The 13,851-nt window shown below is 49.6% G+C and overlaps 1 protein-coding gene and 1 non-coding gene across 2 annotated transcripts; one reads left to right on the top strand and one right to left on the bottom strand.

The window, feature by feature from the left end:
- Positions 1 to 391: 391 nt before the first annotated feature.
- Positions 392 to 10,498, top strand: SPINDOC (spindlin interactor and repressor of chromatin binding). Its single transcript, XM_056853471.1, has 8 exons — positions 392 to 502; positions 3,024 to 3,038; positions 3,613 to 3,922; positions 5,047 to 5,154; positions 5,243 to 5,338; positions 6,881 to 7,000; positions 9,319 to 9,378; positions 10,077 to 10,498. Exons 1-8 carry the CDS (start codon positions 392 to 394, stop codon positions 10,496 to 10,498), a joined length of 1,242 nt encoding a protein of 413 aa, XP_056709449.1.
- Positions 3,551 to 3,630, bottom strand: TRNAS-GGA (transfer RNA serine (anticodon GGA)). The gene has a single exon. It is a non-coding gene; the product is annotated as a tRNA-Ser (tRNA).
- Positions 10,499 to 13,851: the final 3,353 nt, after the last annotated feature.

Below are 13,851 nucleotides of genomic sequence, written 5' to 3'. Positions count from 1 at the left end.
AATATCTTGAGCGCTTCCCTTCTGGTGTGCTGGGAGTGTATGTCCTTTGCCTTGTCTTCCATCTCACTCATTCTAATCTCAGAGGAATCATGAAGAATCATAGTGTTGGAATGGACCACCAGGGTCATCTAGTCCAACTCCCTGCATAATGCAGGAAATTCACAACTACCTCCCACCTCCACACCCCTAGTGACCAGAAGATGGCCAAGACGCCCTCCCTCTCATGAACTGCCTAAGTTCATGCTGACGGATGGCCATCTAGTTTTTGCTTAAAAACCTCCAGGGAAGGTCAGCAATGGGAAACATGACTATATTCGGGGAGGAGGGCCCCTCTCTGATGCTTTTCATTCTTCCGCAGCTGGGCTTCTGTGGCCCCCTTTGCAAATTGCTCATGGCATTAAAGGCAGACATTCCCCTACTGGATTACATCGAGGTATCTCTGAAGTGCAAAAGAGAGGAAGAGAAAATGGTTGCCAATCCTCTGGTGCCCGTCCCAGACCCGGTTATCCAGGATGGAGCCAACAAAGCCCTTGTGGGCAGAGGTAGGGAGTGTGCCCCAAAGAAAGGACCTCTCCCCTCCTTTTTTCACTTACCTCCATGGGGCTCTTAAATAGCTGGCTCTAGAAACAAAGTGGAAACTAATCGTTACAGAAACGCGCCTGAGAAATCAGAACGAGTGGGTACCATTGCCAAAGCAGAGGTGGGGGTTGGCCCAGTGACGGAGAGAATGTTGATAACATTGGATAGGGTACAAGCACCAAAATTCTGTTCACACCTCTGGAGAGTGAGTTTGGAATGGCGTTTAGGGTGGGTTAAACAGCTGGCATTTATTAATGGAGAGCCAGTGTGGTGTAGAGAAGAGCGGTGGACTCTAATCTGGAGAACCAGGTTTGATTCCCAACTCCTCCACATGAACAGCGGACTCTAATCTGGTGAACCAAGTTTGATTCCCCTCACCTCCACTTGAAGCCAGCTGGGTGACCTTGGGCTAGTCAGTTAGAATCATAGAGTTGGAAGGGACCATCAGGCTCATCTAGTCCAGCCCCCTGCACAATGCAGGAAATTCACAACTACCTCCCCCCCCCACACACCCTAGTGACCAGAAGATGGCCAAGATGCCTTCCCTCACATCATCTGCCCAAGGTCACAGAATCAGCATTGCTGACAGACGGCCATCTAAACTTTTCTTAAAACCTCCAGGGAAGGAGAGCTTACCACCTCCCGAGGAAGCCTGTTCCTCTGAGGAACTGCTCTAACTGTTAGAAAATTCTTCCTAATGGAAACTCTTTTGATTTAATTTCAACCCATTGGTTCTGGTCCGACCTTCTGGGGCGACAGAAAACAACTCGGCACCCTCCTCTCTATGACAGCCCTTCAAGTACTTGAAGATGGTTATCATATCCTCTCTGTCTTCTCCTCTTCAGGCTAAACATACCCAGCTCCTTCAACCTTTCCTCATAGGACTTGGTCTCCAGACCCCTCACCATCTTTGTTGCCCTCCTCTGGACTTCTCCGAACTCTCTCAGACCCACCTACCGCAAAAGGTGTCTGTGTGGGGAGAGGAAGGGATTGTGTTGTAAGCTGCTTTGAGACTCCTTAAGGTAGAGAAAAGAGGGTATAAAAAACTCCTCTAATAATAATAATTTATTTATATTCCACTCTATCCCACCAAGGTGGGCACAGGGTGGATCACAGCCAAATAAAATATTCCCAATTTTGGGGAGGGGAAAAGTCACTCTCAGGATCAGTGTTTCAGTATGACCACTTTTGCTTTTTTATTTGCGAAAAAACCCTACAAGCCTCATCATGCAAGAACGGGAAGTGTTCATGCAGAAGAAAGTCTATGCCGTACCGCAAATTTATAATATAAATTAGACCGTAAGACTTCAAAACGCTTGTCTTTATTAACACGAAACCTTGTTTCCAACGGGACCGCCTTGATAAGGAACAGGAAGGGATTTCACACGCTGAACTCAGTTTTCTTTGCTGCCTGTGCATACACAATTACCTGGTTAATTGCTGATCCACCTTAGCCAGTAAATAATCCTGTTAGATTATTCATTTCCAAAAAAATAATCTCAGATTTCTATAAAGAGCTGTAGTTTAAACTGTGGACTCTGATCAGGAGAACCGGGTTTGATTCCCCACTCCTCCACATGAGCGGCGGAGGCTAATCTGGTGAACTGGGTTGGTTTCCACATTACTACACATGAAGCCTGCAGGGTGACCGTGGGCTAGTCACAGTTCTCCCCAAACTCTCTCAGCTCCCCCTACCTCACAGGGTGACTGTGGTGGGGCAGGGAAGGGGATTGTAAACTGGTTTGATTCTTCCTTAAGTGGTAGAGAAAGTTGGCATATAAAAACCAACTCTCCTTCTATGAAGCCATTCTATACCTACAGTATGGTCTACTCTTGCTTGCAGCAACTGCCCTAGATTTCCTGCAAAGGACATCAGGGAAGAGACTGGAATGATGGCAGAGCAGCTGGAGCAGCAAACCAGCTGTAGGAAAAGAAACCCAAAGGGACTAGGAAAAGAAACCCAAAGGGACTAGTTCAGTGAAGGATTTGGGGCAAAGGGAGGTGACCCCATAGAATAGGATGATGAGCTGGGTCTACTTAATTGACGTTCCTGATTGGGGAAGAGAAGGAGTGGGTAGCAGGTAGTTTGAGACTTAGCACTCTGGGAAGATCTTAGGGATTGATGCTTGAGGGAGGAACTGTGGCTCAGTGGTAGAGCATCTGCTTGCCATGCACAAGGCTTGGTTCAATCTCCGGCTCAATTCCCGGCATCTCCAGTTCAAAGGACCAGGTAGAAGGTGATGTGAAAGACCTCTGCCTGAGACCCTGGAGAGCTGCTGTTAGTCTGAGTAGACAATACTTATCTTGATGATGATCAGGTCTTGGTCTGATTCTGTATAAGGTGGCGTCATGTTTTCATGTGTGCGTTTAAGGCACTGTAGCTCAGTGGTAGAGCATTTCCTTGGCATACAGAAGGTCCCAGGTTCAATCCCTGGCATCTCTAGTTAAAAAAGGACCAGGTAGCAGGTGATGTGAAAGACCCCTGCCTGAGACCCTGGAGAGCCGCTGTCGGTCTGAGTAGACAAGACTGATCTTGACCAAAACATCTGATTCGGTATAAGGCAGCTTCATGTGTTCCTGTGTGTGGGTTAAGGGGCCATAGCTCAGTGGTAGAACATCTGTTTGGCATGCGAAAGATGCTCCAGCTAAAGGGACCAGGCAAGTAGGTGATGTGAAAGACCTTCACCTGAAACCCTTCTGCCAGTCTGAGTAGACAATACTGACTTTGATGGATGAAGGGTCTGCTTCAGTATAAGGCAGCTTATTCTCACAAGAATGGAAGGGAGCAGGGGCTATCCAAGAATATCTGAGGTGCATTTGGACTCCATCATAACATGGACACATGAAGCTGCCTTCTACTGAATCAGACTCTTGGTCCATCACAGTTAGTATTGCCTGTTCAGACTGGCAGCGGCTCTACAGGGTCTCAGTCAGAGGTGTTTCACATCACATCCTACCTAGTCTTTTCAACTGGAGATGCCAGGGATTGAACCTGGGATCTTCTGCATTCCAAGCAGATGCTCTACCACTGAGCCACATGCCTCGTTCTCCCCTCTAGTGGAGCAGTCGGTGCCCAACTTGATGGCCGGGGATGGTCAAGCAAAACCCGGCAGTTCCTGGAGGGAGGAGTACCTGATAGCCAAGAGCTCGACACCAGGCCGGGCAGTGTGCATGGTGTGCGGCGGAGTCCTGAGTGCCTCTGGTCCGGCAGCGGCGCGGGAGCATATCCTGCAGCACCATGCCCACTCATTGGACTTCAGCCTGGAGGAGAAGCAAAACATCCTGGAGGCCTGGAGTGAAGGAGTGACGCTTACAGATGGAGAAATGCAGTCTCCCCACGAAGGTACAGCCTGTCTCTTTTCTGTGTGTTAGAGTTTTGGCTTCTCTCCTTGGAGCTGAGCAGTGCTGAAAAAGCTCTGCATTCTCAAGAGCGCTCTGTTGAAAGGCTTGGAGATGAAAGGGATAGTTGCACGAATGCTTTGGCTAACTCCCTCTTCTTTATCAACCCCTCTCTCTCCCACTCACACCTGTCTTTTGTAGTGTGTGGATTGTGATGTTGGCAGCAGTTAGACCTGGGGGTGGCTCCAAGCTAAGGGTGGAACTGGCAGTGCTTCCTGATCCCACTGTCTGTCCTGACCAAGGCTGGGCTCAGAGCGGCTCACATCCATCAGAAATACAGTACATAACATATAAAATCCAATAAAATTCTAACAAAATTCACACTGTTCCATAATGAGCCAGGGGAGGGCAGTTGGGACCCCCCCCCTTAAATTCAATAGGAACAAAAAGAACGGGGGGAGGGAGGCCAGTGTGGTGTAGTGGTTAAGAGTGGTGGTTGGGAGCAGTGGACTCTAATCTGGAGATCCGGGTTTGATTCCCCACTCCTCCCCATGAGCGGTGGATGCTAATATGGTGAACCGGATTGGCTTCCCCACACCTACACATGAAACCTGCTGGGTGACCTTGGGCCCGTCACAGTTCTCTCTGAACTCTCTCAGCCCCACCTACCTCACAAGGTGTCTGCTGTGGGGAGAGGAAGGGAAGGAGATTGTAAGCCGGTTTGATTCTTCCTTAAGTGGTAGAGAAAGTCAGCATATAAAAGCCAACTCTTCTTCTAACACACTGTTGCTGCCTCAGCCATAGGCCTGGCAGAACATCTCGGTCTTACGGGCCCTGCAGAACTGTATCAAATCCTGCAGGGCCCTAGTCTCGCTGGAGAGAGAGTAAAACCAGGCCGGGGTCAGGGCTGAGGTCCTGTGGCTCAGCCCGGGTCTACGCCCATCATCAGGAGCCTGGGTGTGACCTGGGATGCCTCCCAGTCAATGGAGGCCCAGGTCACAGCCGCGGCCCAGTTGGCTAAATTCCATGCCCGCCTTTTTGCCCAATACTTTTCTGAAACGTGCGCCACCTGACGCATGGCTTCGAGTTCCTTTCCCGTTTTACCACACGTCCTTCCTTCCCCAACAGCAGACGACCCCACAAGGAAACACGAGGAGCCAGCGGAGATCGATGTGCTGATCGATTTGGAGGAGCAGCCGGCAAGTCGGAAGCACAGGCAGCCAAAAGCACGCAGTGGTGGGTCAGAGAGTCTGGGGCAGAGGGAGCGAGGGCTGAGGGCCGTCTACACCCCAGACTCATCCGATCCTGTGATCTTCTGTTGCAGAGATGGTACGCTCAGATGCTGGGCAGCGATCACAAGGTCAACGAAGGCCGCACAGCTCGGACAAGGCCAAAGACTACCAGCCTGGCAAAGTCACAGGTAGTGGAGGCTACAAATGTGTTCACTTCTGGCTGCAGGAGGATCTTCCCTCCATCTTCTCCTGGCCCCTTTCCCCTCTGTACGAGTCAAGATAGCAGCTTGAGTGTTTGTGCGTGTCACAGTTTTGTGGTAGCGAACAAAAAATTAGGATTCGGCAGCCGAAGACTTGCTCCCCTTCTGCGCCCCCCAACCCAAGTTCCTAGCTCTTATGGTGGCCAAGAAGCCTTAATTTTGAGTGTCCTTCAAGCACCACTTGGGTTTTCCTGCTGAGAAAGGAAAGGGGCTCTTCAGATCCACCTTCCTGCCCAAGAGGCCCCTGACCCGTGTCAGAACGCTGCTTGAATGCAGGAAACCTCTTTATACTGAATCAGACCATTTGTTCATCCAGGTGTGTATTCTCTACTCTGACTGGCAGCAGCTGTCCAGGCGGAGGCCTTTCACATCACCTACTATCTGATTCTTAACTGGAGATGCTGGGTATTGAACCTGAAACCTTCTGCATGCCACACAGAAGCTCTGTCGTTGAGCCATACCCCCTCCCCTGTGAAGCTGCCTTATACTGTGTTAGATTTTTGGTCCATCAAGGTCAGTTTTGTCTACTCTGACTGGCAGCGGCTCTCCAGGGTCTTCGATAGAGGTTATTCACATCACCTGCTGCCAGGTCCTTTTAGCTGGAGATAGAACCTGGGATCTTCTGCTTGCCAAGCAGATGCTCTGCTACTGAGCTGCTAAATTGGCTTCTGATTTGGTAAACTGAGTTGGGAGGGGGAAGGATTATGAGGACAGCTCTCATTATCCCTTGGGGGGAGAGCGAAGGCCGTGTCCAAAATCACATGCGACAATGAAGTAGGGGCCAAGACCAGTATGAATTGTGCAAGTCAGAAATGACACAAAAACATTGCAGACTATCTGATTTCCAGACAAAACAGCACCACATAACATCGGAAGACAATTCGCGCTTTCAAGGTGGAACAGCCAAAATTTATTGCAGATAATGCTGATATCTCATTTTGTATATATTCATGTTGAGAGCCAGCGTGGTGTAGCTGTTAAGAGCGGTGGACTGTGATCTGGAGGACTGGGTTCGATTCCCCCTCCTCCCCATGAAGCCTGCTGGGTGATCTTGGGCCAGATGGCCACTGCCCGGTTTCGTAAAAGCACAATGGAACTCCGGATGTGCTTGCCCTTCGTGGGGAGCAAAAGGCACAGGAAGCTGTCCCGCAGCTGCCACCGGAACGCCGGCTCATTCGAAATGATCTCAAGCAAGGCACCTAACTGGGACCTCAGCCGCAGAGCACCCTACTCATTCAGCTGCTTTGCCATAGGAGAAGCCATAAGGGGAGGGGAGTCATTTCTCCACCTGTCCTTCCTGTTGTGTTTGAATCACTCGTTCCTATCCTGATAATTCCTGAGACTTCTACCTGTAGAATGAGGTGGGAAAGGAGTCGGGGCCAAATTCTAGACAGTTACTTTTGGGGGACGGGGTGGGGAAGGATCCAGCAGCCTTTGCCCACCACTTCACAACGTTTCTTTGCATGGCAGGGAAAGAGTGGCCGTCAGAATGCGGCGTCCCGGGTTCAGCACCTGCCGAAATACGGATCTTCACGGACGGCAGCTTCCCCGCTGGCTTTGCCTTAAAGCTGTACTGCCGAACTCAGCCAGGTGAGGTGCACTCTGCCATATTTTTTGGGGGGGGTTGTCATTTAAGAAAACTAAATGGGGAACAGTAACATTGAGCAAACTAAATTGTACTCATGAAGAAACCCCAAAGGCTGTTAGGTTCAGACCTGGCTTATGCGTGCGTGTGTGTGTGTGTGTGGAGGACAGATACTACCCCATCGGAAAATCCCCCTGCAAGAAGAAAACCTGTACAGCACGGAGCAGGCTGAGCTAGATCTTGGGGGCACCCAACAAAAATGATAGGCAATAGTGTTTGGCAGTAAGAAGTGCCGTCAAGGATTTTCAAGGCAAGAGACGTTCAGAGGTTGTTTGCCATTGCCTGTCTCCGCGTCACATCCCTGGTATTCCTTGGAGGTCTCGCATCCGAATACTCATCAGGACTGACCGAGATCTTCTGAGATCGGGCTAACCTGGGCAAATTCCATGCTGGCCATAATTAGACAAGGAATAGAGAATGAAACTCCCATCTTTGCTGGCCTCCTCATCTCGCCCCCACTGTTGAAATCTGTGGGGGGCTGATCTGCTGACACTTACCTGCTGTGGCACCTAGGTATAGTTATGGCCATCTGATTAGGTTTTAATGGTTTTAATGTTTACGGTTTTAAGGAGGTATATTAGATATTTATGTTCTTAATTGTTGCTACCCGCCCTGAGCCCGGTTCGCTGGGGATGAAAGCTGGTTATAAATATGAATAAATGAATAAATAAATCATACTGCCCTTATAGAAATCTATGGTGAGACCACACTTGGAATACTGTGTACAGTTCTGGTCACCCACCTAAAAAAGGATATTGCAGAGCTTGAGAAGGTGCAGAAAAGAGCAACCAAAAGGGCAACTGACCCAGGAGGAGCTGTTAAAACACTTAGGGCTGTTCATCTTGGAAAGAGGGCGGTTAAGGAGCTATGATAAGGAAGTCTATAAAATTATGCATGGTATGGAAAGAGTGGACAGGGAGAAGCTTTTCTCCCTCTGTCATAATACTAGAACGCAGAAGCTGGAGGGTGAGAGATTAAAAAATGATAAAAGGAAGTATTTCTTCACATAGCACATAGTTAAATTTTGGAACTCCCTGCCCCAGGATGTGGTGATGGCTGCCAACTTGGAAGGCTTTAAGAGGGGAGTGGACACATTCATGTAGGGCTATCCATGGCTACTAGTAAAAATGGATACTAGTAATGATGCAGATCTATTTTCTCCAGTATCAGAGGAGCATGCCGAATATATTAGGTGCTGTGGAACACAGGCAGGACAATGCTGCTACAGTCGTCTTACTTGTGGGCTTCCTGGAGGCACCTGGTTGGCCACTGTGTGAACAGACTGCTGGACTTGATGGGCCTTGGTCTGATCCGCATGGCTTTTCTTATGTTCTTATGGGCTATCTGGGTCAGGGTGTTGACACAACAAGTACTTAAATGATGGAATTCACTTGAAGGATGGCCAAAAGCACAGACCGCTTTAAAAGGAGGTTAGACAGATCCATGGAGAAGAGGTTCATCAGTGGCAACTAGCCATGATGAGTAAAAGAAGAAGAGTTGGTTTTTGTATGCCGACTGTCTCTACCACTTAAGGGAGAATCAAACCGGCTTGCAATCACCCTCTCTTCCCCTCCTCACAACAGCCACCCTGTGAGTTAGGTGGAGCTGAGACAGCTCTAACAGAGCTGTAACTTGCCCAAGGTCACCCAGCTGGCTTCGTGTGTCGGAGTGGGGAAACCAACCCAGTTCACCAGATTAGCCTCCACCGCTCATGCGGAGGAGTGGGGAATCAAACCCGGTTCTCCATATCAGAGTCCACCACTCCAAACCACTGCTTTTAACCATTACACCATGCTGGCTCTATTCCATATACAGAGGCAGCACACTGGTGAATCCCAGAGCTCGGGTGGGGGGCAGCATCAGGGGAAGGCCTTGGCCTCTGTGCCACTTTGTTGGCCCTCCAGGCCGACTGGCTGGCCTTTGTGTGAGACAGGATGCCAGACTCGATGGACCACTGTCTGATCAAGCAGGGCTCTTCTTGTGTTCCTTGATGTGTTTGCGCTGGGTTCGCTTTTTGTTTTTGAAAAAAAAAATTTTTTTTAATGCAAAGGAGCATTTGGCGTTGGGCTCAATCGCCTACAGGCTGACGCGGTACAATCTGTTCAGCTGCCTTAGGCCTCTGCCACCTCACTCCCTTCCTTTGTTAACCTGGAAGATCACATGGCAGATTTCCCGCTATGATGCTCGCTATGGAATCTGGGGGTGGGGCTGGGCCTTCTGATAGCCCTGCAGACGGACAAGTGTACCATCCTTTTTGTTTCAGAAGCGCCCCAGGACCCAGCAGCGAAACCGGCTGCCAAGAAGAAAACAGGGGATAAGCCTTGTAAGTTGTTACCCTCTCTCTGAAAGGGAGTTTTGTAGAAGTGAAAGGGGGGGCAGTGGGAGGGGGCCATTGCCTTTCATTGCAAGGAAGGCTTACAGCTGGTATCCACTGGGAGTTGCATCTCTGCATTAAGTTAGAGGGTCCCAGAAGATAAAAAGCTACTCTCTCATCCAAGGAACAAGTTTCTGCTTTCTGAAACTCCCTAACCCCCTCCTTTTTAAAAGTTGCTAGTCCTCATTATCTTAGATAAATAATTTAGCATCCATTGTAGAACCTGGCCACCCTTTTTAGGGGGGAAAAGTAGAATCGATTTAGTGCATTTTTATCCCTTCCAACCTCCATAGAGTTCAGAGTAGCATATATGATCCATCTCTGCCCATTTTATTCTCACAACAACCCTATGAAGTAAGTTCTGCTGAGAGAGTGAGACTGGGGCAAAGGTCACCCAGTGAGCTTCATGGCAGTGTGGGGATTTGAACCCGGGTCTCCCAGGTCCTAGTCTGACACTCTTGACCACTACACCACACGGTCTTTCTTTATGAAGTTTATGTCTTTGGAGAAATGCAGTTTCAGTGTTCGAGAGAATTTTTAAAACGGGTTCATTTGCTTGAAGCCTCTTACCATGAATCTCTGCCCCAATGAATTATGGGTTTTTTGGGGTAACTAAATAACTCCTTGTCTCACTCGCTTCTTGCCAGATCGCGATTGCTCCGTCTCTTTGCTGCGGCTTCATTCCACAGACTCTCCTCACCGCCTAGGACTGACCCAGTCCGTTGCCCCCCGCCCCCTCAGCAACTCCTTTGCCCGTGGCAATGTCAAAGACTGTGGTGTCAAACTGGGCCAGCGGAAAGCCACAGAGGTCAAAGCAGGGGATCCCTCACCCAAGAACTTTGACCCCGCCTGGCGAGCCCGCTTCCTCATGGACTTTGACGCCGTCACTGGCCGGCTGGTGTGCATGGTCTGCGAGAACGCCCTGCGCCAAGTGTGCCTGGCCACTGTCAAGCAGCACATCCTCCAGTGCCATGCCGAGACCCTCCACTTGCCTCGCGAGGTTCGCCGCACCATCCGGGAAGTCTGGGAGTCCCGAGGACAGTCTCCCACTCCGCCTCTACGGAAATGAAGGGCTGACCAGACTATTTCCTACCCCATTGGCCTCTGGGATACCGGGGAAATTAATTGGCTATCCCGGATAGTGCAGTCTTAAGGGCTGGAGAAGAAGATGGTGACAGCCACTGTTGAACTGGGCCCGTAACCCTTTTGGATGTTTATGCAGATGTCGGGGTACCTGTATGTAGGTTTCCAAGTTCTCTTTCTCTCTCTTTTCATCACTGCAGTATTATGAGATGAGGCAGCAGTAGTGGCTTCCCCAACCCCTATCTTCTCGCCTACTGCTTTTCACCTCCTCCCCCCACCCCCCGGCAGTCCTTTTTGAGGTCAGTAGGCTGGGCAAATTCTACAGACTGGAGAATCCAGAGCTGCCTTGTCATCTACTCTGAGGCAAATGTTAAATTTTTGGTGAATTCTTCAGAATGCACCGCAGCCCCCTTTCTTGTGTCAATCTGAAAAACCCTCTGTGCTTCTGTGTCTCCTGGGAGGGAAGCGGGCAAGGAGCCGGGGCTGCACTGGCTAGGAGTGGTCTTTTGAACTGTTTGTTGTAACCGACCGGTTTTGCAAATGTACGGCAGGAGAGTCCGCTAGTGGGGTTCCTGTTTCCTGCGTCAAGCAATAACCTGTCTCTTGCATTGGCAATAATACCCTCTTCCAGTTTTTCTCCTCCCACCCACCCGACTTTCCACTGACCCCAGAGCTAGTGCCACGCACCATTTGTAGCTGTGACTAGGCACCGTGTTTGGAGCCCAGCTGTGACCCTTTCTTTTGTAGGCCTTTCACAGGGATGAATTGTTCCGAGGGACAATAAATTATTTTTTATGATATATCATAGCTTTTGTTTCTTGGCTGCTGCTCTCCGTTTTCCCCTTCCAAACTGACCAGCACAGAGGCCCTGTGGCTTTTTCTGGATGCTTTGGTGGTGGGGGGGGTGTGTTTCCCTCTGATGTAGGCCAGAGGTTTTAGAAATGATGCTCAATGGAATGGGCTTGGAAAAACCCCGTCTGCAAGGTCATGTGGGCACGGAGGAATATAGGGCTGTACATAGCTACTAGCCTTGGTGACTAAGTGAGCCTCCACATTCAGAGGTAAGTAATTTCTTTGAAATGTGTTAGAGTTTTATGAATTCCGTGGACTGCCAAAAAGACAAATAAGTGGGTTCTAGATCGAATCAAGCCTGTACTGTCCCTAGAAGCTAAAATGACTAGACTGAGGCTATTGTACTTTGGTCACATTCTGAGAAGACGATACTCACTGGAAAAGACAATAATGCTAGGAAAAGTGAGAGGCAGCAGGAAAAGAGGAAGACCCAACATGAGATGGATGGACTTCATCAAGGAAGCCACGGCCCTCAGTTTGCAAAAACCTGAGTTAGGCTGTTAATGATAGGACATTTTGGAGGTCATGAATTCACTGAGTTGCCATAAGTCCAAAGCGACTTGATGGCATTTAATACACTTATCCTCTGGAAATCCCATTGGTCTTTAAGCTGCTACTGGACTTGAGACTTAAGAAGCAGATCGACTTAGGTGGTTGGATTCTGGTGGAGCTGAAATCTCTAACCACCTCTGCCTCAGTGGTTTCCAACCTGTGGGTCGGGGACCCAAAAGTGGGTTGCAAAGCCCCTGAAGGATGGCTGTCCCTAATGGCTACTCCTGCCTTTTGCATCATTTGTTCTCTATTCTCCTTGTCAAGTTCTCACATTCTTGCCTTCCACCTCTCTTTTCAACAATGATGGGGAAGGGAATCTGTCTGGCAAGAAGTAACTAGGGTAGGAGGAAGAAGAGAGGGGGAAAGGATGGAGAGTTGGTAGACGCTATTCAGTGCACTGAAAAGCAAGAGAAGAAGAGTTGGTTTTTATACTCTGCTTTTCTCTACCTTTAAGGAACCTCAAAGTGGCTTGCAATCGCCTTCCCGTCCCCACAACAGACACCTTGTGAGGCAGGTGGGGCTGAGAGAATGGTGACTAGCCCAATGTCACCCAGAAGGCTTCATGTGTAGGAGTGGATAAAGCAACCCGGTTCACCAGATTAGTCTGCCGTTCATGTGGAGGAGTGGGGAATCAAACCTGGTTCTCCAGATTAGAGTCCACCGCTCTTAACCACTACACCAAGCTGGCTCTCAAGAGGAGGAAAGAGGTGTGAGCCACAGGTTGGGAAACACTGGCCCAGGGTACCAAAAACACCTTGGGTTGGCTCTGGATGGGTCACCACACCAAGTACATTTGGATTTGTGGGTCACCATACCAAAAAGTTTGGAACCGCTGCTCTATCCTTGTTGGCTTCCAGCAGGAGGCATCCTTCACCCTAGGGACAATCAGAGCAGTCTTGCATGGATGGTGAGATTTCGAGCCAGGCTCACAGACAATTTCAAGCCAGACACAGGGAGCTCAGCTTGGTGTGGCTTGAATGTTCCACTAAGGAGGAAGTTTTCCTTTAGGACAATGAGTCCGGGGCAGGGCTCCTTTTGCTGTGGGAAAGTATTGTCCTTGTCAGAAGACAACCATGAGATCCAGTCCATAGACGTTTCGTTCAAAATGTACCACTTCTTATGCTGCTCCCAATATAATAGCTTTGCAGCGTTAACCATGCTGCACCAAAATGAGGTCCCTAGATGCGATGCTCTGTAAGTTCTTGTACAGGGGCTCCAGTCCGAGTATGGAGCTCTTGCATGGTGATGGTCCGTTTGGTGTTGTGATCTGGGAAACGCCCCATGGTTGCCAATGCAGGTGTAGACAGAACTGCTGACCAACTAGCCGGTGATCTGGCACAGATTACTAAAGCCAGCTGCAAACTGTTATCTTCCCCCCTACATCCCTTGGGCAGTCATGAAGGGATATGCATGGACATGTTCTGGTATATTTCTAGATATGAGTCCAGTAGCACCTTAAGAGACCGGCAAGGTTTTCAGGGTATCAGCTTTTAAAAGCTGTAGCTCTCTGAGGTGCTACTTGACACAAATCTAGCAGTGCCACTGCAGATCAACATGGCTACCCACCGGACACTAGCATATTTCTGTATCCACTTGCTGCTTCTGTGGAGATGTCCCTGTAGCTTAGGGTTGCCAGGTCCCTCTTCGACACTGGCTGGAGGCTTTTGGGGTGGAGCCTGAGGAGGCCAGGGTTTGGGGAGGGGAGGGACTTCAACGCCATAAGAGTCCAATGGCCAAAGCGGCCATTTTCTCGAGGTGAACTGACCTCTATCGGCTGGAGATCAGTTGTAATAGCGGGAGATCGTCCGCTAGTACTTGGAGGTTGGCAACCCTACTGTAGCTCTGCCTGTGTGCCCAACTTTTTTTGGTCCCCGTCCTCTTCCCCCCCACACAGCCTGTCCCCACTCCCCGAGAAAGACCACCTTGTTACAAAAC

Source organism: Euleptes europaea, chromosome 7 (assembly GCF_029931775.1).
Source record: "Euleptes europaea isolate rEulEur1 chromosome 7, rEulEur1.hap1, whole genome shotgun sequence".
NCBI lineage: Eukaryota > Metazoa > Chordata > Lepidosauria > Squamata > Sphaerodactylidae > Euleptes > Euleptes europaea.
This window is presented reverse-complemented; position numbering and strand designations above follow the sequence as displayed.